The sequence below is a fragment of the Pseudomyrmex gracilis genome, unplaced genomic scaffold (genome assembly GCF_002006095.1).
Source record: "Pseudomyrmex gracilis isolate BER0280 unplaced genomic scaffold, ASM200609v1 scaffold_144, whole genome shotgun sequence".
NCBI lineage: Eukaryota > Metazoa > Arthropoda > Insecta > Hymenoptera > Formicidae > Pseudomyrmex > Pseudomyrmex gracilis.
Window position 1 is genome coordinate 267,600 of NW_018020728.1, and position 27,768 is coordinate 295,367.

Below are 27,768 nucleotides of genomic sequence, written 5' to 3' on the forward strand. Positions count from 1 at the left end.
AATTTCTAGAAGCGCTTCGCCAAGGCTTTGCGTGAATTAGTCGGGATGACTCTGCGGCGGTCAAGTCCGTGGACGAGCCAATTAGAGATAACAGCCGGCAATTCTCGAAACAATACTTTCCTCGACATCTTTTCGCTCACGGAATCAAGAAGCGGAAAGTTAGCGAGGCACTACTGTACTAACATTCACTTAAAAACTTACCGGTATCTCTGACCATTGACTCCATTAAATTAAAATGCGGACTAAGAATATCCGTTAGTTCATCCTTACTTCCACTCTGAGCATCGTCTAATTCGTCAAATGCTTCGCTAGCTTTAGCAAGATCGTCATCATTTTCATTCATTATTGTATTAACTAAATCACTATCCAACAAGTCTCCGGAAATCGGTAAAATATCTCCAAGAGCTTCGGTATCACTTCCGTCATCTTCCACAACTTCCTCCCTCTTGATTTGCTCAGGAACAATTTTCTCGTCTTCCTTTTCCTGTTTTGCTTTAACTTGTTCCATCGCCTTCAATTCGTCTTGAGACAATTGAATCGTATTAGCATTTTCAGGAATCTTTTTTTCTACTTCAGATTCGCTACTGCTAAGATCTTTCTCTTTCGTGTCCATCATTAATAAATCTTTACCAAAAAACGCTTCCTGCATGTAAAGAGGATAGCATTCTGACAATTTGGGCTTTGGCTTCCTTCTTTGAGGTTTTCTTCGGGGTTTATCGTCTCCCGGTCCCATAACTGAAGATTCTCCAAGCTTTTCGGTATCCCCTCCTTCTTCTTCTTTTTCCTTTCTGGTTCCTCTCAGTCTTACTGAAAATCCTCCGATTCCTAGTTTTTGCAGGTTCCTTTGACGTTTCTTTCGCAAAACAGGAAGCCCACTCTCTGAAGTACAGATGCTGAAACCTTCGGGAGGAGCTTGATGCCACACCATGCCCTCTTTCAGCACCATTTCCGATTCCTCTTTAACATCTATTTCCATCTTGTTACCTTCCTCCAAAGAATTATCCAAGCTTCCTCCGGCAACAACAGATTCAATAGTCGCCATAATATCTGCTTCTTTATCTACCATTGGAAGCAGTTTTCTCCGTTTTTTCCGCGTTTGTTGATGCTCCGGTGTTACAGCTTTGATATAATTCATTCCAGCTTCGGAAAGATAAGTTCCCTCAACTAAATAATGTTGTGAAGATTTATATATTTCCGGACTTCGGTTTTGAGGCGGAGGAGATAATCTGGCGAATTTTGTAGAAGGTTTTGTGAGAAGATGAGGAGGAGGCACATCTCGAGGACGACATAGAAGACAAACATAACCTTCTTCCGCACAGCGTTCGGCCTCGGCCTCGTTTTTTATGGTATCACAAATGCAGTGAAGCCATCTTTCGCACTGTATACACTGAATTATGAGATCACCTTCCTGATACGATTCCTGGCAGGCGATGCAAGTAGTATGAGAGGCGCAAGGCCCGCACTGAGTGTAGTTTTTCTGCCAAGTTGAGTTAAATCCAGGATTGCTAGAACCACAAGTTTGACATTGTGTGCACCACTTGCACTTCCACGGACCATGTGGCACATTGTCCAAAGGCGGATCCATGCAATAGATGTGATAGCTGATGTCGCATTCGTCGCAGAGAATCAAGCGACCTTCATCGTGTTTTTCACCACATCCTTGAATAAAAAACAATTCATATTTATATATTTTTATTAGTGTATTATTTTAATTTTTTTATGTAATTTATAGTCATTTTCTCATAGTAATTTGTTCAATACCTTCGCAAATAGAACAGTCCAAGCATCGCCAGCCTCTCTGCAGGATGACTTTGTTTAACTTTAATTCCGAAGAATTAGGATGGGCCGCACAGTACGTGTGGTAACATTGGCCACATTGTGCGCACGCGATCAGGCAACCTTCTTGATCGGTGCCGATTGCACCGCACATGACGCAAATATCCTGAGTTAGAACAAATTTATCCTTAGCAGAGCAGAGAACTAATCTGTTATCTACTCCAGACTCCTCTTCCTTCGACTGAGAGTCCGGCATTGGACGCTATAATATAAAAATTAATATTATTTTATTAGTCATTTAAATATTTTTTCGCTTTACAATAAAAACACAAAAATTCTATCAACTTTAATACAAACATTATAAATATAAACTATGATAGTGTTAGATGTTGTTCTTGTATTGAGTAAACAAATAATTATGATTATTGTCATTTAATAAATTACTCATGTGCTTAAGCAAAAGAACATAAGGACTTATAAAGTAATTAATAACCGCATTAACTTAAAGTTTGACATAATTTGATATTATAATTGTTATTTAATTTTGTGGCAAAACAGTGTTCCTAACCTTTTATTAATTGTAAATATAAATTTGTTTACTGGTTACACATACACATACATACTTGCAAACCCACTCCAGGCGCTCCAAAAACTCCTCTAATTTTTGCCTTAGGTCCTCTCTTCCTTCCAAACTCAGTCATTTTCTGCCTTTTCTGATAGCCTAGCTTCCCGACACCTTTTGGCCTACCAATAACACCGCCACTGATTCCTAATCTCTTTTTTGCAATCTTAGTAACGCAAAACGGTTTTCCCTTGCCTAACCCAACTGAATAGAGGGCTTCCTCGGAACTACCCTGAAAATCCATCTCAAAGGAATCGCCATCAAGACTCTCCTGAGAAGCGCTTAGACTCAAGTCCCCGTCATCAATGCTGTCCTTTCGTCTAGCCATAGCCATGTCCTTACAATGTTGACAGACGTATTCGTAATCAGGTTTCGCCTCCTTGCGTTGCTGATACTTACGGGGATCGGCCTCGGGATCGCAACTGCCGTGTACGAATTTCTTGCACGAATGGCACTGCACCATCTCACGATACGCTGCAGCTCTGCAAGTAACAAATAACAAACAATTTGATATTTGATGCTTTCGCGGTGTGTAGTATTAACATACAAAGATGTTTGATACTCAGTATCAGGCTGCTCTTCAAACCCTGATGAAGTGAGCTGTAATGTTCACGAAACGTCGGTATTAAAATGACACTAACGCGGTTCAAACCCGAAAAAACATCTTTGTATGTAAATAACAAACAAATAAATAAAAGAGAATAAACGATATCTATATGATATAATGAATGTTCTATTTACCTGTAAGCTTTTCGGCAGAGAGGACATGAAAAGCCTTTATTGCGCTGTTGGTAACACGAATCGCATACTGTATAATGAGAGTGCCATCTGGAGGACAAACCAGCTCCGGGAGTACGTGAGCCGCAATCGGTGCATATGCGGCAACACTTGCACTTCCATCCGTATTTCGGGATAGAAGTAACAATTGGTCGCAAGCAGCTAGGATGATATGCCTTTTCGCATCGTTCACACAACATCACCTATTGCACGCAGAAAATTAATTAGTTTATAAAAATTGTAAGTTAAAAAACAACCTCAATGATAAAATTAAAAACTAGATAAAATTCAATAACGCTTATATATCAAAACACGTTTTTGAGAAATTAAATTTGTAAGAATTTCAATACCTTAGAAACGTCTTCGGGTTGTCGACAAACTTGACATACACGACAAGACACACATTGCCATCCAGCGCGTACTCCAGGCTGCAACTTTAGTCCTACGCAACTGCCGTGATAATGTTGGCCGCACACAGAACACATCACTAGATTTGACACATCTCCCATTCCATAACATTGCACACAAGTTACCTCCCCATTCACTGCAAATGCAAAAGTTTGCTTTAACATTAGCGTATGTAAAAAAATATACTTGTTAACTAAAAAAAAATTAATAAAAAGTCTAAGAATAAAAGTTCAAAATGTAAAAAACTTACGCAAAAGCGGGACTTGACCGAGATGTAGATCACAAAATAGAGATAAGCTCTTGATGTCTTGGAAGCAACTCTTAGCTGCGGCACACGGAAAATGAAAATAACGATTGCACGATGTCACCTGTGGATTGCAATTAATTATGTAAAATCATTCTCAACTTCATATTAGTGACTTGTAATATTGATTGCATGTATAAAATTTACTTTGCAAGGAATTCCGGCTCCATAATGTGAGCAAGAGGCGCAACGTCTGGAGGAAGCCTGAAGAACAGCACGACTTGTTACTTCCGGTGCTAAATCTTGACTGTTGCTAGACCAGATAATGCATGACTGATGGACATAAAAATAGCCGGTCGTCGACTCGAACAGAATACTGACTTCCGGTTCCTCCGAATAGCCTACGATTGTCAGCTCCTCCACTGGCTCCGTAAAATTTGTTAGACTAGTATTCCTAGAGAGAGAGATACATATTAAAAAAAAAAATTATATTAATGTAATATGAAAACTTTATATAAAATATATATCTCTATTTCTACTTTTCTAACGTACCATGATATATTAATATAGTTATCATTTAAATTTTCACCTGCATTTGGCTAAACTTTTTTGCCTACGACACGTAACGGCGGCTCCAGGTACGGCTGCACGCGGGCTTTTATCTCCAGTAGCAGCGCTATCGACGAAATGGTCGGTCTCCTCGCGATTCATCGATTTTTCTGGAATAAAACCTGTTGGACACGACAGGCGCAAAAGTTCGCCCTGTCCCAATTGACTTCTCTCACCTAAATTGCATAACGCGCATACTTTGCCCGGCCTATATAAATATTTAGAATTAAGAATTGTTCAATCCATTTTTAAATATCAAGTGCAACAGATATTTTTACCATTGTTCAGGAAAGTATGGTGGTTCTTCAGGCGCCAGCATTGATTTGTCGCCTGTGTTTCCCGATGACGATTCGCCGCCACCGCCGTCAGGAGCGGCGTCGTCTCCGATAGTACGTAAAGGACTTGGCGACTCCGAGTGTGTGTCGTCATCCTTACTCTTGGTACGACGTGGTATACCTCTCGCATATCCAAGCCTAGACATATAATAGTATACATAGTAATATATAAATAGTAATATATATGTATATGTAATGACATCAAAACTGTTTTCAAAACATGTGCTATCCACCGAAATAAAGTAATTGTAAGTCATGATTGATAATTATATCAATTAAACAAACCCTTTGCCTCTAGCGCCACCTCTTCCAAATGGCCTCCTAGTACCACTTCCACGAGGTATACCAAGAGGCCTTTCTTTACGTGGTCTACCAGGCCCTCTACGAATATTCAAAGGCTTGCCACCAGGCAGTGGAAACTTTTGGTATCGCAATGGATCATGAAAAACTTCATCTGGTGTGACTATAAGTACAGTATATAGGTATAAAACTAGATACAGAAAAAAATTATAAACATAAAAAAATTCATAAACATCTGTTTTATAAAATATAATTAAACATTTTCACTAGCTTTCTATTCTTGAGCCAAAAGCACTAAAATTTGTGTTAAATATCTCATATAATATTTTTAATTATTTTGAGTTTACACACACAATATTTAATTATTTTATTTCAAGATTGTTTAAAATAAATATTAGATTTACAAACTGCAAACAGTTCTTAAATCTTTTCCTAAAATATTGAAAACAAAAACAAGACAAACAATATTTCAAAATATAGTGACAAACTATTACCAGGAGTAGTTGGAGTAGTCTGTCCCATTAACTGATCTGAATTGGCAGGAGATACAGAAATCCCAGTAGTTTCCTCATCTTCATCCTCGCCATCAGAAGCCTCATCCAACTCCATCTCTTCTTCACCCTCAAGACGCTCTTCATCATCCATGGCACCTCTCTCTCTCTCTCTCTCTTTCTCTCTCACGCTCTCTCCTGCTTTTTTTCTGTTTTGCTCCGCAAATCTAAATTAGCATATTGAAAAAATATGCGTGTATATAACTTTATATACGTGTGTACATGCTTGGTAACAGAAGGTTCTAGTCTCGTGAAAGCAAGCAGCTTATCACACACACACACACACAGAGTTCACTACACAGCATCTTGTTTTCAGCTGTAGCCTGATTCTGATTTTCATTAGAGCCAAAAACACACTGTACAAAGCACAATATTAAATTCAGTACCGTGTGTTAAAACACACTCACAAAACTAAATCTCCATGATCAATTCCTGCAGAATATCTCACTGAAATATCAATAAAGAAAAACAGAATCTGGAGAAAACCGATGGAAAACTGTTATTTCTCTTAAATTCTCAAAAATCTCTCGAAAAATGCAAGAAAAATACGTGACTATTTAACGGTTGTGTCTATACTTGCGAAAAAAATTTGATATAAGACACGACGTTAAATTCTAAAATAATCCCCCCTCTCCGTGCGAAGTGGCCGGAAGGTACGTTCCTTCCCTCGGGACGGCAAAAATAAGGGGAGAGAATAAGGGCGTCGCGACGGCAGCGTCGCGGCGCCAACGGCGACGACGACGGCGGCGACGAGGAGAGCGTTCGCCATTGCTACGTAAACAGAACTCAGGGCGCGCCGCCGCTTGCCGTTGGCGGGGAGAGCGGAGCCGCGGCGCCGAGCATTACCTGTGAATTAATGCGGCTGACAAGATGACACGAATATCCTAGCGGTATCAACGGCGAGATACTGGTAACGGTGGTGGCGGCGACCCAGCCAGGTAAACATGTTGCAGTTGGACGAAACAGTCTGTGGAAAAAAATGTCACACTCACACACACATGAGGCAGAGACAAGTAAGACTCTCTGCTCGAACGGAAGAGTGGAAGTCGGTGAATATACGAGACGCGACTAGGAACACGGGGAACGGACATGCGCGCACGGGCTCGCCACAAGTTGAGCCATAAATTTCCCCAAAATTCATAGCAAATTTGTGCAGTACCTTTCCGCGCTCTTGTGCCGCTCTGCTTCGTGAAATACGTGGCGCCATCAAGGAACTGAGAATCCTCTCGCGCGGAACGGCCAATCGCCGTCTAGGTTTTGGGTGTTTATGGTCGCACCGCGAGAAATGATTGGTCCGTCGTCGTTGCAAGTTGGTTGGGTCGAATCACTAGATTTTGACATTTGAAGATCGCAGATGTTCTAGTGAATTTGCTCGGCGCTTTTGTTGCGTCTCTCGCAATACACGGTAATTGTGGCGACTTCCCCGAAATTGACATCCAATCAGCGTATCCCGGGAAGCGATCGCCGAGGATGCCTCCGATGTTTCGTGCATACTCGGGAGGCGCATCGTTCGTGATAGTTGACAGTCCGCGGATTATTGCGTCACGCACATGAAAATCCACCTGTCGAATTAATTACGCTATACGCGATACGAGTTGATCGCCTCTCGGGATAACTCATGGTTGATTCCGCGATAGTCTGTGTTGGTCCGCGTACACGCGGATACGTTCGTTCGTTTTGATCGTGCTGCTGTTATTATGTAGAATAAAAACAGTGTCCAGGCGATGAGAGTACGGATTCGGAGCTGAGTGTGGCACAATCAAGGTGATAAGGTTGTAGGACATAAAGAGAAGACAGCTGGTCGCGGGAAAATGACTTCTACCGTGTTGACGAGAACGTAGGAATTCATGAAATTGAAGAAGCGAAAGAGTTTGTGCGCGCAGTGCGTGAATATGCCCGCCAAAGTCTCGAAGAAAGTCGTCGGCATGATCATACGAAGCCGAAAGTCCATCATGAAGGATGGAGTTATCACGGTACTTATTAAAGATTATTCGTTAATTTTTACACTTTGATCGTTGCTTTTTGGTTTTGCTGCTGCTGCTGCTGCTGCAGCTCGCCTGGGGCTCCCCCTTGCTTTGACCACGATTAATCTCGTTCAGACCCGTGTTTTACCTTGAATCATTATCTTTATGCGGCTTTTACGCTTGTAAATAACATCGCCATCTGAAAGTTTTTTTACACGTGTAATAAATTTGTGCACCTCTCCTGCATTTATTGTTACAAAAAAAATCACAGCCAGACGATAAAATTGAAAAATTGATGAAGTTACAAGATACGTTAAGTTTCCAAATGCACAATGAAGATGTTAATAGTAGGTATCTGTAGACTCATCTTCTTTGTTTTATAACATTTTATGTCGCGTGTTTAATTTATTAAAATTCTAAGTATTTTGCACTTTTTTAGTGTTGTTTCCGAGTTTTTATTTTCGTTTGATTTAAGCAGATATGTTTGTAACCTTGTGTATGTAATTGCAAAACAGAGTTAATGTAATTATAGTCTTTCTTCACCTAACCTATTATATGCTCAATACATCTTAGTACTGTAATTATTGTTGCATTTTGGACAACAATCTGTAAAAATTCTTGATGCAATCAAAATAATTTAACGTAATTAAATTATTGATTACATCTAAATCTCAAATATTAATTGGTTATAAATATTTTTCAGTGTTTATATATGTACATGTATATAGTTTTTATTCATAGAATCAACGTTACACACAGAAAGAACTTATTTATTTCTAAACAGCTGTGTATATTCAATGATGATAGTGCTGATAGAATTAAAAAAAAAAAAAACAGAATAACTTCTATGTTAAAGCAAGTTACTGTCTTGTCAGCTGTACATACATTTTTACTTGAATCATTGCGTGTGTTATCTATTCAAGATAAAGATTTCAATCGTTCCAGAAAATGTCTTCCTACTATTTATTTTACTCTGAATTGTAATCTAGCGACTTTACAAGTCGATTAATTAATTTGCAAGAAAGAAAAATAACTTATTGCAGCTCACGTAACAATGTCATAATTTTTGTATTGTATTTTGTGCTACACATAAACATTTATATATAGAACGAACAAAGTAGCGAAGAAGTGTCGCCCCGCATCGATCAATTAATGCACGATGTGATTTTTTCAATTGCGCCAATAATCGATCACGGAACACGCATCGCGAAGGAAAATGTGTGTTCCTACGAAAGCTCGCCGTGAGCTCAAAAGAGAGAGTTTCTTTTTTTTTTTTTTGACATCTCGCGCAAGAGAAGAAAATTATGTATGGCGATTTTCGAATATGTACATTGCAGCGTTTACCAGCTGTTAACACATTCGAGACCGATGACTCATCATATGGGTCACACAATGCCTCATATCTAACCTCACCCGTTTGGTTGATGACTCAGCATGTGGGTCATGTACAAACATCAGTTAGTTCTCAGACAGCGTTCAGGAAATTTATGAGACTAGAGGAGTAAAATTTACAATAAAGTGTATGAAAAATTAATTTGTCATTGGTTTTAAGATCGAGTTAAAAAAATGAATAATCCACAACCAGGACCGTCAACGTGTCGAAATATAAATAGTGATAAAGAAAGTGAGGATCTTAAGTTGGAAAGTAATCGAAACAAAAGAAGAAGAATTATATATGATAGTGATAGTGATGATAATGAAATAAATAGGAAGGACTATGTAGAAACTGATAATGAAGATGATGAAACAACAGCTGAAGACATATATAGTGAAAGTGTGACCAGTGTTGTGTCACAGAGCGAAGATTTAAGTGAACTTGAATTTGAAGGTGGCGGAAGTGATGAAAAATGGAAGTGCGATGGCAATTTTAAGAAATTTGTTTTTGAAGGAAGTGCCGGTTTTGAATGTTCACCCGATGGACCAGATCCTTATAATTTTTTCACACTATTATTTGATATGAATTTCTTTTCAAATATTGTTACAGAAACAAATAAATTTGGGAACAGTAAAAGAGGTGGTCAGTGGAAAACGTTAACAGTGGCAGAATTTAAAATATTTATTGGTTTACTATTACATATGGGTACAATTAAGTGTCCTCAATTACAAAATTATTGGAGCACTCAGCGGCTGTTTAATTTTAACTGCTTCTCGCAACATATGAGTAGAAACAGGTTTCAAGAAATTTTACGTTGTTTGCATTTCTCTTCAAACAACACAAATAACAATTGTTTGAATAAGATACAGCCGATTATTGATTACTTTAACAACAAAATGAAACAAGTATATTATCCACATAAAGAACTTTCTGTAGACGAGACAATAGTTCCTTGGAAAGGCAGATTAACGTTTCGGCAATGTATCGCTGGAAAAAGACATAAGTTTGGTGTCAAGTTGTACATTCTAACTGAAAGTTCCGGAATAGCTCTTCGAATGTACAAAGAGAGTGATGATATCAGCGGAAAAGGACATGCAAGAAAAGTGGTTTTACTCTTATTGAAAGATTTCCTTCAAAAAGGACATTCTGTTTATATGGATAATTTTTGTAGTAGTTATGAATTAATCAAGCAGCTACTTGATGCCAGAACATATTGCACAGGTACTTTACGAAGATTAAGAAAAGGAAATAATGTAACTGTCATCAAGACAAAGCTTGCAAAAGGTGAAATTATATCTCGTCACAAAAACAATGTTATGATGGGGAAATTTCAAGACAAAAGAGAAGTTTTGTTTATCTCAAGCGAATTTAATGCAGATCTAATAGAGTTAGAAGATAAAAGAAAAGGAAAACACAAAAAGCCCTTGGCATTACATAAATACAATGAATTTATAAATGGTAATTATAAGAAGGATCAGATGTTATCTTATTACACCTGCCTTAGAAAAACATTTAAGTGGTATATCAAAATATGGATACACATTGTGGAAACTTTACTCTTAAATTCCTTCTTCTTGCATTTAAAATACTCGCCTTCTACAAAGAAATCAAATTTTTCCGACTTTCGTCTGAATATTATCGATACCTTGTTATTTGAGAATAATGTGGAAAACATATCTTCTGCTTTATCACAACACGAACATCTACCTGAAATATTACCCAGAGATGACAATAATAAAGTAAAAAGAAAAAGGTGTAGACAATGTTTTGCTAAGGGAGTGCGAAAAAATACTAATTACTTCTGCAGCGGCTGTAAAGATAATCCAGGTCTATGTTTGGGAGAGTGTTTCAAGGAATATCATAAGAATTTATAAATGTTTATTACTTAAAGAATTCTTTTTTCATTTAAATCTAAATACATCTATATAAAATTTTTATTAAGTTAGGTTAGGTTAGAAGTATACATAATACTTGTATCTGTTATATAATTTTTACATTCTTGAAGTATCATTATCTCTATTTTTTGTTTGAAATTTTAATTAAAACGAAACGTTAATTAATTACTTAATTAAGACGCTTTGTCACCCATATGACCCACACGGTGGGTCGTCGGTCATCTGATATCAAAGTTACCCCAAGTAGCCAGTGACTTAGCGTGCTAGTCAGTAATATCCTTAAAATATAAGAATTTTATTTTCTAAGACATATTTTTTTTATTCCTGCACTTTTCAGTTTTACTTATATTTTTCTTATAATTGCACAAACGCTACCGGATTCTGGGGATAGTTTTATTATAGAACGCGTCTGTCTATCTTGAATGTGTAAAGTCGTCGCTTAGGTTAGGTTGGGACAGGCGCGGAGTTAGCTCGAAGTGCCTATAGACCGTATCGCTGGGTGCAGGGTGAAAAGGGGGGAGTGGTGGTGGTGGTCTCACAGTAGGAGAGCAGTTGCAATGCGGAGGTTTGATTTCTTGCGCGTGAATTGTCAAACGACACGAGCGTGCGAGGAGTTGACAGCGCGTCGACGTGTCTCGGCCGGAGGTATGTGATCGTCGGTGATATCGTTCGACAGCCGCCGACGCACGGCTGCGATCCTGAGAAAGATACGAGCGAGAGAGAAGAGAGGAGACACGCGTGAAAGACGAGCGAGGGGAAGAAGAACAACTCCGTCCGCGGTCACGGAGCCGCCGATCGTTTCGGAAACGAAGTCAGCCTTCGAATGTACCTGCGGATGTCGAAGATCGCGCGTGCAAAAACCCCGCGGACGTGAGACGCTCCATCGTAAACCCTCTTTCGTTTTCGCGGAGTCCTGTGTGACGTCACGAACGCGGCTGTGCGCGACCGAGTCAAGGCCGTGCGAACTTCGCTCGTCGATGGACTTGGAAGAGGAGCGATCAGCCGATGTCGCTCGATTGTTTGAACGCGCAATTTTTTCCCTCATCATGAGATGGAATTCGTCACAAGAAGAAAAAACGTACGTTCGCGCGCAGAAAGGACGTGAACGCCAGTCCGCTCCGTTTTTCTGAGCTCCAGTTCCTGAACAATGTAGCCAGTCGTGAAGCTAAACTCGCTCGTCTAAACCCGCGGATCTCGTGACTTGCCAAGAAAAATCACTCGATGACGTACTCCGGATCTGGCACTAAAAATGTGAAACGATGAAAAGAACATTAATTCTGACATATAATTAGATGATCACCAAATCGCGTCTGTATATCTATACGTAACACTGAAAAAATATATATGTATATGTTGAGAGCACAGATTTGAGGGAAGAAATGCAACAGAGAGAAAGAGGAATATATCACAGCATGAGTTTCGCACTGCCACACTGAAGTTCAAACACATTGACAATTTGATTCCCAGGAAGTTTAAAAATCATGACATAATCCTCTCATAAGTGTAATTAAGAATTTAAAAGAGAAAAAGAAGCACATGACGTGAGCAGAGTGATCTTATATTGCACGGTACTTAAACGATTATAATTGATAGTTCTTATTGAGAAACTCGCGGTGAAACGGGAATATCTATCATCGGGTGTACATAGAAGAGAGATTACAAAACAAAAAAAAAAAACCTGACGAGCTTTATTGAAGTGTCACAAATCTTTAAAAGAGTTTTTTTTTTAAACAAAGAGACATTATTGATTTCAATATGTGCAAAACGCAAACAGAGTATAGCAAAGACAAATACGTAGCTTTATTATAATTATTGCCATTATTTCTTACCACACGTACATATAAAATGTCGCAAAGATAATGTGATGAAAATGATGTAAAAAAAAAGAAATTATTTACAAAAGAAAACAAGGTGCATAATATATTAGATTTAGATTACGGTGCGACATATATATATTCTGTGTATTTCGGAGATCGCTTTCGTAGAAGCTATGAGAAGCGATTGCATGAACTCGGTGATTGCAGCAACAAATCTGAGAATATCGAGGGATAAACTGAAATCCGAAATATTTAACCCGGAGTCGCGGATACGGTGCGCTAACATGAACAAAGGAGGCTTATCTATCGCTTTTTGCAATGCGTGCGCGCGAGCAAAATGATGACAGAGGCGCCCAGTTAAAATGTGAATATGAAAAAAAACATACGCAGTAACATTTCTTAGGGGTCATGCCCCCCGGGGCAAGTGGCGGAACAGAGGGCCTGGGCCCGTCCTGTTCTGAGATACACAACACTCAAGATCACGCTGTAGCTAAGCTCACACCTCCTCTCACATTCGCCCAGCAATGCTACAGACATCTCAAGGTCAGCTGCAAAAATATCATAAATATTTTCTCAATCACACACACGTGCGCGGAAGATCGCCCATATTTTCTCTCTCTTGCTCGAGTTTAAAAGAAACATCTTGCAGTCGCTTGCACTAAAAAGACTGTTTTGTAATATTATGCTTGCAAATTCACACGTCGTAATGTTATTTATCGTGCGTTCTCGTTTTTCTTTTTTTTTTCCAGAGTTCCGGTATCGGCGAGGCGAGCGTGTACCACGCGCTGGTTGTAATATTTTTGGAATTCTTTGCATGGGGGTTGTTAACCATGCCCATTATCTCAGTACTAAACGAAACATTTCCGGATCACACGTTTCTAATGAATGGCTTGATAATGGGCATCAAAGGAATCCTATCTTTTCTCTCCGCGCCACTGATTGGCGCCCTCTCCGACGTGTGGGGTCGAAAATTCTTTCTACTCATCACAGTGGCCTTCACGTGTGCGCCGATACCTTTAATGAGCATCAACACATGGTGGTTCTTCGCCATGATTTCCATCAGTGGCGTATTCGCATGCACGTTCTCCGTGGTGTTTGCATACGTCGCAGATGTGACGGAAGAAAATCAAAGATCACTAGCGTACGGCTTGGTACGTGTCCATTTCTGTTCGGCGTTGTTTTTTTTTTTTTTTTTTTTTTTTTTTTTTTTTTTTTTTTTTTTTTTTTTTTTTTTTTTTTTTTTTACATATATGTATTTAGATGCGAGACCTTCGTATCGCGCAAAAAAGTAACAGTAAAAAGATAATAATTTGAAAAATAAATCGTATTTATTTGTTTCTCTTCTCAGGTGTCAGCAACTTTTGCCGCAAGTATGGTAATAAGTCCCGCTTTAGGGGCTTATACCATGACAACATATGGTGAAAATCTTGCCGTAGCTTTAGCAACTGCAATTGCAGTACTGGATGTGTTTTTTATATTAGTGGCTGTACCTGAAAGTTTGCCTGAGAAAGCACGTCCACCAGCACCTATATCGTGGGAGCAAGCAGATCCATTTGCAGCTCTGGGAAAGGTAAACATTAATTACATATTTTATTTTTGTTTTTTTTTTTTAATAAATTTAAAATATGAGGAAAGGCTACAGTGTGTTATAATTTTCAAAAGTGAGAAAATTACGCGGTGTACGCATATCGTAAAAGAGACGTGATGATTTGTTTTGCAGGTTGGAAAAGATCATACTATTTTAATGCTGTGTGTCACTGTGTTCCTGAGCTACCTACCCGAAGCCGGACAGTATAGTTGTATATTTGTTTATTTAAAACTGGCTATGGGCTTTTCCGGCTTCATGGTGGCTATATTTATCGCCGTGGTGGGCATCCTGAGCGTCGGTGCCCAGATTATATTAGGTCCCTTGATGAGAACACTTGGTAGCAAGCATACCATAATGCTTGGTCTGTTGTTCGAAATGTTACAACTCATGTGGTACGGATTCGGCTCACAAACATGGTAATGGAATTTCTTTATTCACATAAATATAATAACCACTATTGTTTAATATACTCATAGTTTTTATATTAGAAAATACTAAATCTTAGAAAATACTGAATTTATATCAGTATTTGATATAGATGTTAATTATTTTAAGGAGTGTTAATTATTTTAAGGATGATGTGGGCTGCTGGAGTGCTTGCTTCTGTATCAAGCATCACATATCCCGCAATTTCTGCATTCGTATCCATGCATTCTGACGCCGATAAGCAAGGGTTAGTACAAGGTATGGTAACTGGAATGCGTGGTCTCTGCAATGGACTTGGCCCTGCCATGTTCGGTGTCATATTCTATCTTTTTCACGTTGATCTTAACGACGAAACGCCAAATCTCCCTCTAAAATCGTCATTCGTGGACGAGAACAACAGAACGGGAACTAGTACGCATCTTGATATAATGCCCCAGGTACATACATTATACTTACAGGTAAGAATAGTTTCTTTATGTTTGTTTTTCGTTTTGTTTTTTGTTGTGTCTTATATAAAAAATTAAAAAGCATTAGTTAATGAAAAGCAACACAGAAAAATTTATGCGTTTTTAAGTGCAAATATTGCAGTAATCGAACATAGTAATCGAAAGTAGTCGTTCGAAAATAGAATGCTAATTAAATTATATTTCCAGCTCGTGCCAGGGCCGCCGTTTGTATTTGGCGCATTACTCGTAATCTGTGCGCTATTAGTAGCCGCGTTTATTCCCGAATCAAATACGATGTCAACAGGATCGTTGCATCATCCATCCACTTCCCGGAGGCCCTCCGGTAAATACGCATATCAGAAATGTACGTTACAGGTTGTCAAATATCCTAAATGCCAAATATGTTTATGGTGATGGGATTTGTTGAGCACTATTCTAATGCTGATTTTCATCGATTTGTTGAATAATTAAGTTCATGTATATTCTTTATATCTTTTTGAACATATTCTCTTATACTTACAATTAATAGCACATGAAAATATTAAAGATATGAATCGTTTATTTATTGTAACAATATAAAATCTTAAAGTATTGGTTTCATTGTAGGTTTGTCCTTGGATGTACAATACGAGGCAGATCGAAGTGGCAGGGGAAAGATCGGTCCGCTGTCACCACTAGTCGACAATTGCAATTCCGCCGCGCTATAGTGTCTATTGATAAAAAAGTAAGGCAAGCCATAGCATACGCAACAAAAAGACGAGAACGTTATTAAATAAGCGACATGTAACTCCACGTTTAATCGGGGTGGGGAGAGAGGGAGAGAAAATGTCGCTATGATGTGCACCTGACTTGGCTCTAGACTGTAATAGAGTTGTCTATACTGTATTATACTATTTGTTTAAGACAGTAACTGAAGCTTGGTTTTAGGATTATCGATGGAAGAAAACTTAATGTTTAGGTTGTGACAAATTTTCCGCAAGCGGCGCTTGTGCGATAAATACATGGGTTGATCTCAAACTTGAGTATAATATCGTACGACAGGCATGTTACGTTACGTTACGAAAGGCGAAAACATTATTAAAAAAAAAGAAAAAAAATTAGTTCTTCCTTTTCGAGATTCTCGCGCCAATCGCTAAAATCAGATGATAATTTTTTTGCGAAATGATCAGTGACTCCTAATTTGTATGCAGCTTGCCGACGGCACAAAACGGCACACCACCAATGGAAATTCGTAATCAGTATTTTTATTAGATTTGTAAAATTATTTGTTCGATGAAAATATTTACTTTGATGTCGTATCCTTTTTCTCTTTGTATTCCTGATAATATTTTGTTATACCTCGTCTCACACATACACATACACGTGTCAAGTGCTAATGTAAATCGCAACATATTTTTGCATCTCCATATACCTATACATTCGTAAACACTAGAAATAGCTTTTACACATTCCTTATAAGCATAATATTTGCACACAAAAAACTACAATACAATTGAAAAAGATAAAAACTGTACTTTCCTTTTTGTATAGAAAGATGATATAGCAATATTATTTATCTTGTACAATCATCTGACACATAATTTACCGAATATTTATATATACATATATATCATGCGACTTTTATGTGTCTTCTGTTTTGCACAAATTATTTATTTTAATTAAATAGAAATTACGAACGTACCGAGAGGGCCTCAACACGTTTAAGAAGCAGGAATATAGTTTGTCCTTCAAAAGCAGTGGTAGCCATCAACGATGATCAATGAAAATTGTATCGTTATAAACCAGTATCGTTAATTGAATGATCGATAGTACTTTTAAATTGTGTGTTAATCGGAGTCATTGATGTTAAAAAAACAAAAAAAAAAAAAAGAAAACCAGTTCTATAATAGAATGTAGGGCCTTACATACGTGTATATTTTGCCTCTATTTTTACAAAACAAAAAATATCAACACCTTTGATGAGGGAAAACCTATTATTTTTTGCAGTGGCATTGGTTTTAATACATGTGATTAAAAATTGTGAATTTATACATAATTTTTAATCTGTATTATTATTAACAATAGTACGTATTATATATAAAAAAGAATTAAATTGTTTAAAACACTAAACACGTAGAAGGAAAAAGAAAAGAAACAGTAACTTTACTTACCATACTGATCTTAAAGCCATTAAGCTCTTATGAAATCAATTAGTCCTTGTATTTAAAAAAAAACCAAAGAGTGATTAATAACAGACACAAATTAGTTGAAACATAACAATAAATCCTAGACATTTTCTCTATAGGAGCTTGCGTATGAATGCTTTAGAATATTACCGAGTTTTATATTTGATGGTGATTTTTTTTTTTTTTTTTTCTATACACTTTTGTTACCTCCCTGAACAGCTCAAAAACAACGGTTATTTGATGGATATTTACCGAATAATATTCATACGATTTTTGTGTGAACACAAGTGTGATAAATATGTATTTTATACATGTTTATATACATATACATATATAATTTTAATTCCTCCTTTGTACATCTGTTTAGAAATAATCTGTTAGGAAACAAATTTTGAAGTAGAGTCGTGAAGATTTCAGTCGATACGGTAAAAAAGTACGTGGCTTCTGTGTGATCTTTGTGAAATATATCAAAATTTATGCGTTTTTTCTAGAATCTTAGGTATATATCAGTAATTACCGAAATAGAAATCGTGAACAGGCGTAAACAATGCAACTGCAGAGTTTTATAGTTTCAGTTGGTATTTCCTTAGAATTACAAAGTCGCTCTTATACAGTGGAATATAAATATACATGATTGTATTATACAAAAATCAGAAAAAAAAGAAGATTAAGAATAAACATTAAGAATACGAATAAATAAAACTTAGAAATAAGCCTTGACTCTGTTGTGGGAGTTGAGTAATTGTATATGTATAATGTACGATGAATGCATTAATAAAAAGTGATTATTTTTAAGATAAATCAGTTTTATACGTATATCAATTAACATACACATGTGATTAACTAGAGTGATGGATTTGATTTTTATCAGGAACATTAACTGTGTTTAGTGAAATACATGTCAACTTGTTGAGTAGTTCCGCTTTGTTGCATTGATTCGATCGCTTTGTTAACTATCACTTCTGACGTTTCTTCTGTTATCTGAAGGAGATCGTAGATTTAGAAAAAGAATATGTAAACTGAAAAATCATATTGTGCTTGTGTGTAACACATTATTAATTTAAATTAATAGTCTTACGTTATTAACGGTATCCAATACATTGTCTGTGCTTTCACATCTCAAGAGCAGTCGTCTTAAAGTGGTTAATGTAACCACGGCGACGAATACTAAAATTCGATACGCGCTAAAATTCGACACTATTATCTTATCCCATATCCTACAGAAGTGAAATGTTCAGTACTGTTGCCGATATTTTGCAGTAGTTCGAACATAATTCGATAAAATACATACTTAGCAATAGATCCGTCACAGATTACACCAGCAAAACAGGAACAGAACCATGTATCGTATGGAAGATTATGAAGCGCGTTAATGTTAACAAAGTGCTTGTACAGTTCCGCATCCTCTCTCTCCAGTAATGCGTATGTACATTCCTGTAACTTCCCGACTTCTTTTTGCACCTTTTCCACTTGGACAAAGAATCCAGATAATATCCAATACATATCCACTAATTTCTCTTGCTCTGACTCCACATCAATCACATTCCACAGTGTCTCAGCTATTTTGCTCATAGCTCTGGAACATGTAAAATTCTCTTATTATTAACAATAGTAATCTTGTAATGTGTGATATATGAATTATTCAAGAATTTATAGAATCAACTGAAACATTTTAATTGACAAGACTTTTTGCAAACACAATTACACCTGTGTAAAGATGATTCCAACTGGATAGTCACATCAACTTTTGCTCTTCTTTTGCGTAACAGCCACATTGCCAGGAATACTAAGTGGGGTTTGGTATAATCGTCTATGATTTTTGCAACCTTTAATGCTCTTTGCAAATCTTGAAATTCTTTCCTACGCTGGGCCATTATAAACTCGTGGCTTTCCATATAAACCGGTGTAACGTCCAGTAACACTTTCCACAAGAAGTTCCTGTACATAGCTGGCACAGTAAATCTTAAACAAAACTGCTTCAGCTTTGCCTTGTCGAATGGTCGTTCTTTCAACAATATTTCCAAAGACTTTTTCTCTTCGACGCTACGAAAGCCGACCTGTTTGTTTAACGTCAAAATATTTATTTGCAATCTTATATAGTGAAAAGCAGTTTTGTGCAATAACAAAGAAATATGTTAATATTGCTCGAAATATGTGTCAATTTGAAAATTACATAGATTTATATATTTTATACATTACCTTCTCGTAGTACGACGACCGAAAATTCCGCTCGTCTGTCATTATACACTACAAATTTTATTTTGGAAGTAAAAAAAGAAAATGTGTGCGGAAACCGTGACTGTATCCGCAACTATATAGGGTGCGGTCAAAATCTCACTGCAAACGTTTCAAAACATCATTCTATCTTTATTTCTCGTTACATGTAGAATAAAGATAGAATGATGTTTCAAAACATCTGCAGTAAGACTTTGACCGCATCTATAGGTATACGTATATGTGTGTACTGAACACGTCACTATAATAACCTGTAAATTCCGTGTGCAAGATTCCCTCTATGCACATATGTAAGTTTTGGCACTTGATTATTTGAACGAAATGTTAAATTACTTACTGCATGTGCCTTAGATCGGAAAGATTAATATTTCTAGGAATATAACAATCTTTTTTTCTCGCGTGATCACGCTTGTAATTGCGGACAGAAAATCGTGTGCTGTTGCATTATCGCGTTCTGTATACATTTATAGTTTTATATATACATTTGAGAGAGTCGATAAGTTTATGTTGTTTCACGCACGTGATTTGTTCTCACTCGTTCATGACATTTGGCAGTGTAATTTCAAGTGATTTATTTATATTTATTTTTTATATAAAAAGAAGTCGCATATTTATTTTCCATAATAATTTCTGTAGTACATTGTTTTGCATTAAACAAAAACAAAGTGTAATAAATGTAAGTAGAAACACAGTGGAAAAGTTGAACGTTTTAAAAATGTTTCTACTGTTTTTTAATGAGAACCAAAATAACACTAAATCTGTTATATCTTTTCAGTTGATATAATTATGTCTCAGGAAGAGAAGGATCTGGATGTGAACAAGGCTTTTGAGGATTTATTGTTTGCGGAAGAGATTGCACAGAAATCGGGCTATGAAAAAGGCTACGAAAGTGGAAAGACGCAACTGTTGAAGGGATATCACTTAGGATACCACAGAGGTAGCGTAATAGCTGCTCAATTGGGATATTACAGCGGAGTTTTGGATCACTATTTGCAGAGTAATGTTAACACTTGCGAGAAAACAGTGGCGACAGCGAAACAGCTGTTAGCGGAAATTCGCGGTGTCTTTCCCGAACATCAGAACAATCTAGACATACTGCAGGCTGTGGAAAACATCAAGATCAAATACGCCAAGTTCTGTTCATTGGCAAAGATCTATCCTCGATCATATCCCGAGGCGGAGAAGCTTGAATTTTAACACAAGGACGATGACAGAATACAATAATTATTTTGAGAAAGCCTTGGAGTTTATTGGTGCTCATCAGGATCTAATAGACTGCCATTTGGTTGACTTCATCACGGAAAGATTGTGGAACAAGTGTTTGCCGGACAAACTGAAATTGGAGCTTGAGAATGTTAACACAATGAGCGACGACGTGTGGACGGAGAACAACAACGTGAACTCGGAACTGAACAGTTTCATACAGTTGACAAGATCGCTGTCTTTGGAATCGTGTCCAGCGGTCGTGTGTGCGGACGATCTGCCGAACTGGTTCCTCGATAAGGAACAAGTTAACACGTTCGTTCGCCCGAAGTCCGAATTCATGAAAACAAAAAAATCACACGAGATCGAAGTTCTCGGAAAAGTGGCCGCTGAAATGGCACTTTCCACTCGCAGTCTAGTGATAGACGCTGGCGCAGGAAAGGCGTACCTGTCGACGTACTTGTCCGAACACTTTGACGTTCCTGTATTGGCGATCGATTCGTCGCAAGTCTGTTACAAAGGTGCGATAAATCGTCAAGAAAAGATCCAGAAGAGAAAACAATCGCGATTGTCTAAGGTTTAATACTTCATTCGGTTCTGTATTCAATGTAAACTTTTTACTACACATATTACAGTTCTAATGCTGATTTTCTTTTCTAGGTTCGATACGTAGTTCAAGAACTGAATGATACAACTGATTACGCCAAAATGGTTAACACGTGCTATCCCGATTGGAGACTGAACAGAAATCTCATTCTGACGGGATTGCATACTTGCGGAAATCTGGTGCATTCTGTGATCAAAGCCTTTTTACGCGCCGAAGATATTCATTTACTTTTTGTAGTCCCGTGTTGTTATCACTTAGCAGACGAGTCGCTGAGCGGACGTTGTAATTTTTCGAAAAACGCCAGAATGTTGGCTCAACAATCTCTCGAAAGGAGCAAACACAAGCATCTTCCTTCTTCGTTATTTTACAGAGCTGTGTTGCAAGTTGTCCTGCAATCTATGGGTCAGATCACGGAAATACAAGATACACACTTGTCTACTATATATATTATATAAAAATAATGTTCTCTTATTATTTTCAACAGGGTATTACAATGCTAAAGTCGGTCGCGGTGGGCCGTTGGACAATTTTGTAGATTACGCCAAATGGGCGCTATCCAAAATCGGAATAGATAACAAACAGGTACGCTGATGTATGTTCGATCTCGCAAGTTCGTTGTTTACAAAACAATAGAAAAGTTTATCACATCAGTTTTTATTTTTTAGATACCATCAACTCATGCGTTACAGAAAATATATCAGAATCACATACATCTTGAAGAAAAATTTCGTCTGTTTCAAGTACTGAGAATATATATGAGTTCGGTAGTGGAGGCGGCTATCATACTGGACAGAATAGTATTTCTGCAAAATAACAGTCAGTGCTCGAAGGTCGCTGTAGTACGCTTGTTTGATCCAGCACTCTCCCCCAGACGTTACGCAATATTCGCAATAAAATAAACATAAATATATATGTAACAGACGGAAGAAACAACAAAAAAAAAGTATTATCGATTATTGGGAACGGATTTATAAAATGTGTATAAATTTTTTAAAAAGTTGAGGATGTTATTGTATACGATTTAAAATATTAATAAAAATAATTGATTTATAAAACAAATTGAAATTGACAATTTTTCTAACAAACTTTTGTACGCACTGTTAAATAGACTAAAAAATATTCTAAAATATAAACTAAAATTAGAAATTGCTATTTACTTGCTTTGTGACAAATCACATAAATTACATAATATATATAAATTAAATAAATAATGATTATAAATATTTTTCTCAATGATTTCAAAGTATAACCGCATTCAATGCATGATTTGTCTGGAAAAGTAGATACTTTTCTCGCGTTAAAATTTTTTTAACATGTTCGATAACTTTTTGAAAAACATTTAACGAAAACATTGATCACCAATATTATTCTGTATCTTCATCTCCATCTTCCTTTGTTTGCAGATATGCCAAAACTGATGAAAATCCAGCTTGCTCTACAAGAGGAGCTAACATTCCTGTGGGTGCACGTCCGTTTCTAGTACGACATATGCTACAGTTACACAAGCCTCTGCAGGGTGGACAAGCCCAATCCTAGAAAATCATTTAGATTCAGAAACATTTATATTTGAGAATGAACAATTTTTTTCACAAAAAATGCAAGTCAGAAACAAAAGAATGAAACTTACTGGATCTTTCAGTGCATCCACTGCATCTTCACCGTATCTAAGTCTTAAGCATGGCCCACAGAATTGGCCTCTAACGCCTATGCAATGTCCTGATCTGCAAATCGTCTTTGTGTCCAAAGTTTTTTGTCTGCATTGGTGACAAGATGTACCACCGACTTTACAATATATTTTACTCGAAAATTTGTCAGCTATATTATCCAACATCTCTTGCGTAATCTCGTCTACTGATAGAGCATTTGCAGAATTGAATGTTGCTTTTACTTTGTAATTTTTTCGTTTCCGGTACTTGTTATCTTCATAGCTGCTATCACTATCTGTTTCTTCTTCTTGTTCTTCGTCCACATCACATACGACTTTCATCATATCGATGTAGCGTTGAGCCGGTTTCGCCCATGGAAATAAAACCTTCAACCTAGAGGATCGTTTAGTCCTGCGATTGTCTTCTTCATCATCTGTTTCGTCGTGCGATATAGTGCCGTTGGACGCTTTTTGAGCTCTACTTCTAGTGTTGTACGTTCGACGAAACTGTGAACTTTGTTTGCGTTGTTTTTTCTTGACTTTTGGTGGTTGATTCTCACAATCGCTCGAACTTTCCTCATCCTTGTTTTTTACTTGTTTCTCTTGCAATTGCGTGAGTTCGCTGGTTTGCTTCTTTATGTCTTTAAAGAGCTCGGTAAACTAGACACAAGAAAAACATCGATGCAGCGAAATTTTTCAAATTGCAAGCAAACTTTCGATTTCTCTTTTTTTTTGGCGCGAGACACTGCCGTGTTTCTCGAAGATTTCCGAGGTTATTTATTGAATTAAAAAATACTTACAAGCGCATTTCTCTCGGATATATTTTTTTGTCGAATTGTCTCATAGTCATCATCACTATCGTCATTCATGATCAGACTGAATTAGACGACGAGAACTGAAAATTGCTGAGAACCACTTACACGGCAAAGTGGCAAGTTCGGCTCGAGAATCGTTTCAACTGAATTCGAATGTTTCACTTGGTTCGAACAGCGCCACGGTTGCACATGTTCCGCGCATGCGTCAGGCGTGAAATGTTGTTTTTTTTTTGTACGAATTTGGCGGTCAAAATATATCCAAGGCGTCAAATAGAAACCGCATCAAAACAATTTTTTACGCCAACTATCGGCGCTCGACAGATGTAATACCTGTCATTCACGAAAATCCATGTATAATTCAAATTCTTCATTACATGATCATTCTGTTTTCTATTGTACAGTAATAAGTTTTGTTGCGACATTGCAACATTTTATTGAGATGATGATGTTTATTATTTACTTATTTCTTTTAGCGCAATGTTTTTTTTCTGTACGTATAAGAGAGAAAATCTTACAAAAACAAATTTATGAAAATCATTTAATTTATGACTACTTCAAAAGACGCAAACAGAATACTCGAATTGCTCGATTACTTTTCACAAATTGATTATCTAAATTCGCGTAGGCTTAATTGTTTCGAAACACCTTGTTGAAATCGTTTCTTACGTAAACCTATCAGAACGAATATCGTTGTTTTTATCGGCAATGATGACACACGGCTTGACAATTTTATAAAAGTAAACATATTAGAGGGGAAGAGTTTGTACTTCGACACATGAGTGACAACGGAAAAACCGTGATATAATACCGCCCTACTATCTTCTGTAAACTTACTGGTTACTCGTGTGTACAATTAAGATAAACTTTCATACGTTCATCGAGAACCGGCTCAGTCAGTCTAACGACAGTTAGTCGCTCAGACAAATCCGCGTCGAGTAATCACAGGTCACAGTTTTTTGGAATGACATAGAAGTATGTTATATACTATAAGGTAATTTATATAAAAATTAATATCAGTATAAACGGACCAAATACGCTGGTATTCCGCAGTGGTATTTTTTCAAGTAAAAAAGATTCAAACACATTGAACAGAACGTTTCGATCATATATTTTTATCTTCTTCAGCTATAATATAAAATAGAAAGATAAATAAATAACAATAAATAAAAAGGGATACTATTGAAAATTTGAAAATTATTTGTTACAAATAAATATGTACACATCTATTAATGGCAAGTCATCGACCGGTCCGTGTATGTCGGCACACAAGAAAATACAATTTAACGACGTAATACTGATTTTAATTTGCGAGGCCATTTTTTTTACTTTAAAAATTAATATATTCTTACACACAAATATGATAATATCCGTAAGAGTGTTTAATATAAAAGTTCGTACTTTTGCAACTTGAAACGAACTTGAAACAAAACTGTTGTTACGCGAATAAAAGATATTTTATTAATAAATAATTTTTACGTTGTTAAAAACGCAATAAGTACAACAAACACAGTTGACAATTACATAACAAGTTGTTACATTACATTACATAACAAATTTGTACTACGATCGCGTATACGATTCCTTGTTCTTGAGAGCTTGTTCAGCAGAAAGATCCATTAGTGTGATAAATTGATTTATCTTCGACATTTAAATTTTTTTTAGACAAAAGTGAAATGTGCCGTAACTTCTGACACAAAACTTTCACTTCGCTGTAATTGAGACAGCAGAGAACAGCAAACTTCTAGCGAATGCTTCACTTCAATTTACGACAAACCACTTAGCTCACGCTTGAAGAACTCTGATATCAAATCCCTCTCGGTCGTGGTTCCACGGTTTATTGTCGTACGCCTTAATTAACAAGGGAGTGACTCAACAATTCCTTCAATGGACCCATTAGTGAGAGTAGCGTTACGAGGTATCAAAGGAACGGCAAGAACGCTGCTGCGCTCACAGGTAATATAATTAGCAGTAATTTCATCATTGTCCAATTTCGCGCATTACGTAAAATAATATTTAATAAATATAATATAATCATACTATAAAAAAAATTAAAATATTATTTTTCTATTTTGTTAATTTTATAGATATACACAATTTTAAAATTTGAAGAATAAATAAAAACCAACTAGGTAAAATACAAAGCGTAGGATCAAAGTATAGTTGAATAAATAAATATTAAAAATACCTTTCCACGAGATATAAGAAAAAAAAAACAAAAGATTGAAAAATATATATTTTATTTCTTTTTCCAGCGTATTCAATGTTCCAGGACAATCACATCTCAACAGGTGTTCGATCGCGAATCCAAATATGGCGCTCACAATTATCATCCCCTTCCTGTGGCCCTGTGCAAGGGCGAGGGTGTTTTTATGTGGGACGTCGAGGGTAAACGATACTTCGACTTCCTGAGCGCTTATTCGGCTGTGAATCAAGGTCACTGTCATCCGAGAATCTACAAAGCGATGGTCGAACAGGCGAAGACTCTGACTCTGACGTCCAGGGCGTTTTATTCCGACGTTCTGGGTGAATTTGAAGAATATATTACAAAACTTTTTGGGTACGTGAAGAATTCTTATCGTACATCTTAACACGAAACTCCTGCTCTGTATCGATAAGATTAACTGATCAAACGAAAGGATATGTAGAAATAAAAAAAAAATGTATATACATATCTATAAGATAAGTGTTATATACGGTGTACCTAACATTTTCTGGATTTTCTGCGCCTATAAATATATATATATATATATTTGACTTTAGATACGACAAATGGTTGCCGATGAACACGGGAGTGGAAGGCGGCGAGACGGCGTGTAAATTGGCGCGCAAATGGGGTTACACGTCCAAAGGCATATTGCAGTATCAGGCCAAAATAGTGTTCGCGGAGGGTAATTTCTGGGGCAGAACAATGAGCGCCGTTTCCTCGAGCACCGATCCGTCCAGCTATAGCGGTTTCGGGCCGTTTATGCCCGGTTTCGAGATCGTTCCCTACGACGATCTCGGAGCGCTGGAAAACGCTATCGCGGACCCGAACGTTTGCGCTTTCATGGTAGAACCTATTCAGGGCGAAGCCGGCGTCGTGGTTCCCAAGGTAACGTCGCGTATAAAACGTACTGCGTTCAAAAACAAGGAATTTACGATATTTATCTTTCAATATGTATTAATTGTGTATTCAGGACGGATACCTGAAGGGAGTCCGAGAACTCTGCACGAGGTACAATGTTCTATGGATCGCGGACGAGGTGCAGACCGGTCTGGCGAGGACGGGAAAACGAATCGCCGTCGATCACGAGAATGTGAAACCGGACATTCTGATCCTGGGCAAAGCACTCTCCGGAGGATTCTATCCCGTTTCTGGTGTGCTGGCGAACGATCCCGTGATGCTCACAATCAAACCCGGCGAGCACGGATCGACTTACGGCGGTAATCCGCTGGGATGCAGAATCGCCCTTGAAGCGCTCCGCGTTCTGGAGGAAGAGAAGCTCGCCGAGAACGCGGAAAAGCTCGGTCACGTGCTCAGGAAGGAGCTGAACAAACTGCCGAAGGAGGTGGTGACCTTGGTGCGCGGAAAGGGTCTCCTGAACGCCGTAGTCGTCAATAAGAAGCTCGACGCCATGGACATCTGCGTGAAGCTGAAGGAGAACGGTCTCCTGGCGAAACCCACGCATGGTCACATCATCCGTCTGGCGCCGCCGTTGATCATCACGGAGGAACAGATACACGAGTGCGCGAATATCATTTCCAAGACCATTCTCATGTATCAGTAACAAAATGTTCTTGATTATCATTGCTTTTGAATTCTATTTTTATTATGAACTGTTTATACTCAAGGTTGGGTAGTGTCTAGTTAAAAAGATAAAAGTTAAGTTAAAAAGTTAAAAAGTTAAATAATTTTAACTTTATCTAGTTACATTTTTAGACTCTTATCTTTTAACTTTATTTAGTTATATTTTATCGGTAACTAG

The 27,768-nt window shown here is 37.4% G+C and overlaps 6 protein-coding genes across 23 annotated transcripts in view; 3 read left to right on the forward strand and 3 right to left on the reverse strand.

Annotated features, from left to right (window-relative positions):
• LOC109857124 (histone-lysine N-methyltransferase 2C-like) overlaps positions 1-6,697 on the reverse strand; it is a 32,144-nt gene extending 25,447 nt beyond the window's left edge. For all 6 annotated transcript variants that reach the window (XM_020433136.1, XM_020433135.1, XM_020433134.1 and 3 more), the window contains exons 1-12: positions 6,469-6,697; positions 5,566-5,789; positions 5,057-5,234; positions 4,715-4,909; positions 4,417-4,644; positions 4,035-4,281; positions 3,834-3,951; positions 3,526-3,719; positions 3,140-3,378; positions 2,400-2,880; positions 1,762-2,038; positions 202-1,659 (exon numbers count right to left, since the gene is read on the reverse strand). In XM_020433136.1, the coding sequence (XP_020288725.1) occupies positions 202-1,659; positions 1,762-2,038; positions 2,400-2,880; positions 3,140-3,378; positions 3,526-3,719; positions 3,834-3,951; positions 4,035-4,281; positions 4,417-4,644; positions 4,715-4,909; positions 5,057-5,234; positions 5,566-5,716 (3,766 nt within the window). In that variant the 5' untranslated portion in view covers positions 5,717-5,789; positions 6,469-6,697. The remainder of the gene's footprint in view (positions 1-201; positions 1,660-1,761; positions 2,039-2,399; positions 2,881-3,139; positions 3,379-3,525; positions 3,720-3,833; positions 3,952-4,034; positions 4,282-4,416; positions 4,645-4,714; positions 4,910-5,056; positions 5,235-5,565; positions 5,790-6,468) is intronic.
• A 361-nt stretch (positions 6,698-7,058) lies between these two features.
• Positions 7,059-17,948, forward strand: LOC109857126 (hippocampus abundant transcript 1 protein). Of its 5 annotated transcripts, none has more exons than XM_020433139.1 (7): positions 7,059-7,595; positions 13,423-13,824; positions 14,022-14,243; positions 14,394-14,677; positions 14,836-15,145; positions 15,341-15,497; positions 15,740-17,948. In XM_020433139.1, exons 1-7 carry the CDS (start codon positions 7,470-7,472, stop codon positions 15,838-15,840), a joined length of 1,602 nt encoding a protein of 533 aa, XP_020288728.1. In that variant the 5' UTR covers positions 7,059-7,469; the 3' UTR covers positions 15,841-17,948. The 5 variants fall into 5 exon arrangements, with proteins under 5 accessions (XP_020288728.1, XP_020288730.1, XP_020288731.1 ...); XM_020433141.1 differs by lacking the exon at positions 7,059-7,595 and adding an exon at positions 11,365-13,216 and having other exon boundaries at positions 15,341-15,476; XM_020433142.1 differs by lacking the exon at positions 7,059-7,595 and adding an exon at positions 11,367-13,216 and having other exon boundaries at positions 14,836-15,124; positions 15,341-15,476.
• LOC109857130 (TBC1 domain family member 7) lies at positions 17,471-19,988 on the reverse strand. 4 transcript variants are annotated; one of them, XM_020433153.1, is made up of 6 exons: positions 19,871-19,988; positions 19,498-19,545; positions 19,006-19,355; positions 18,590-18,874; positions 18,377-18,515; positions 17,471-18,279 (listed from the first exon to the last, which is right to left on the reverse strand). In XM_020433153.1, the coding sequence occupies exons 2-6, from the start codon at positions 19,537-19,539 to the stop codon at positions 18,175-18,177; spliced, it is 921 nt and encodes a 306-aa protein (XP_020288742.1). In that variant the 5' UTR covers positions 19,540-19,545; positions 19,871-19,988; the 3' UTR covers positions 17,471-18,174. The 4 variants fall into 4 exon arrangements, with proteins under 4 accessions (XP_020288742.1, XP_020288741.1, XP_020288745.1 ...); XM_020433152.1 differs by having other exon boundaries at positions 19,785-19,988; XM_020433156.1 differs by lacking the exon at positions 19,871-19,988 and having other exon boundaries at positions 18,377-18,482; positions 19,498-19,631.
• Positions 19,737-22,765, forward strand: LOC109857129 (methyltransferase-like protein 25). 5 transcript variants are annotated; one of them, XM_020433147.1, is made up of 6 exons: positions 19,738-19,823; positions 20,309-21,313; positions 21,397-21,745; positions 21,828-21,925; positions 22,009-22,286; positions 22,747-22,765. In XM_020433147.1, exons 2-5 carry the CDS (start codon positions 20,741-20,743, stop codon positions 22,240-22,242), a joined length of 1,254 nt encoding a protein of 417 aa, XP_020288736.1. In that variant the 5' UTR covers positions 19,738-19,823; positions 20,309-20,740; the 3' UTR covers positions 22,243-22,286; positions 22,747-22,765. The 5 variants fall into 5 exon arrangements, with proteins under 5 accessions (XP_020288739.1, XP_020288736.1, XP_020288735.1 ...); XM_020433150.1 differs by lacking the exon at positions 22,747-22,765 and having other exon boundaries at positions 19,737-19,823; positions 21,828-21,935; positions 22,009-22,095; XM_020433146.1 differs by lacking the exon at positions 22,747-22,765 and having other exon boundaries at positions 22,009-22,304.
• LOC109857131 (cell division cycle-associated 7-like protein) lies at positions 22,408-24,477 on the reverse strand. The gene is made up of 3 exons (XM_020433157.1): positions 23,789-24,477; positions 22,971-23,648; positions 22,408-22,875 (listed from the first exon to the last, which is right to left on the reverse strand). The coding sequence occupies exons 1-3, from the start codon at positions 23,855-23,857 to the stop codon at positions 22,708-22,710; spliced, it is 915 nt and encodes a 304-aa protein (XP_020288746.1). The 5' UTR covers positions 23,858-24,477; the 3' UTR covers positions 22,408-22,707.
• A 196-nt stretch (positions 24,478-24,673) lies between these two features.
• LOC109857128 (ornithine aminotransferase, mitochondrial-like) lies at positions 24,674-27,716 on the forward strand. Of its 2 annotated transcripts, none has more exons than XM_020433145.1 (5): positions 24,674-24,775; positions 25,466-25,756; positions 26,056-26,360; positions 26,564-26,894; positions 26,980-27,716. In XM_020433145.1, exons 2-5 carry the CDS (start codon positions 25,688-25,690, stop codon positions 27,568-27,570), a joined length of 1,296 nt encoding a protein of 431 aa, XP_020288734.1. In that variant the 5' UTR covers positions 24,674-24,775; positions 25,466-25,687; the 3' UTR covers positions 27,571-27,716. The 2 variants fall into 2 exon arrangements, with proteins under 2 accessions (XP_020288734.1, XP_020288732.1); XM_020433143.1 differs by having other exon boundaries at positions 24,684-24,794.
• The last annotated feature ends 52 nt before the right edge of the window (positions 27,717-27,768 follow it).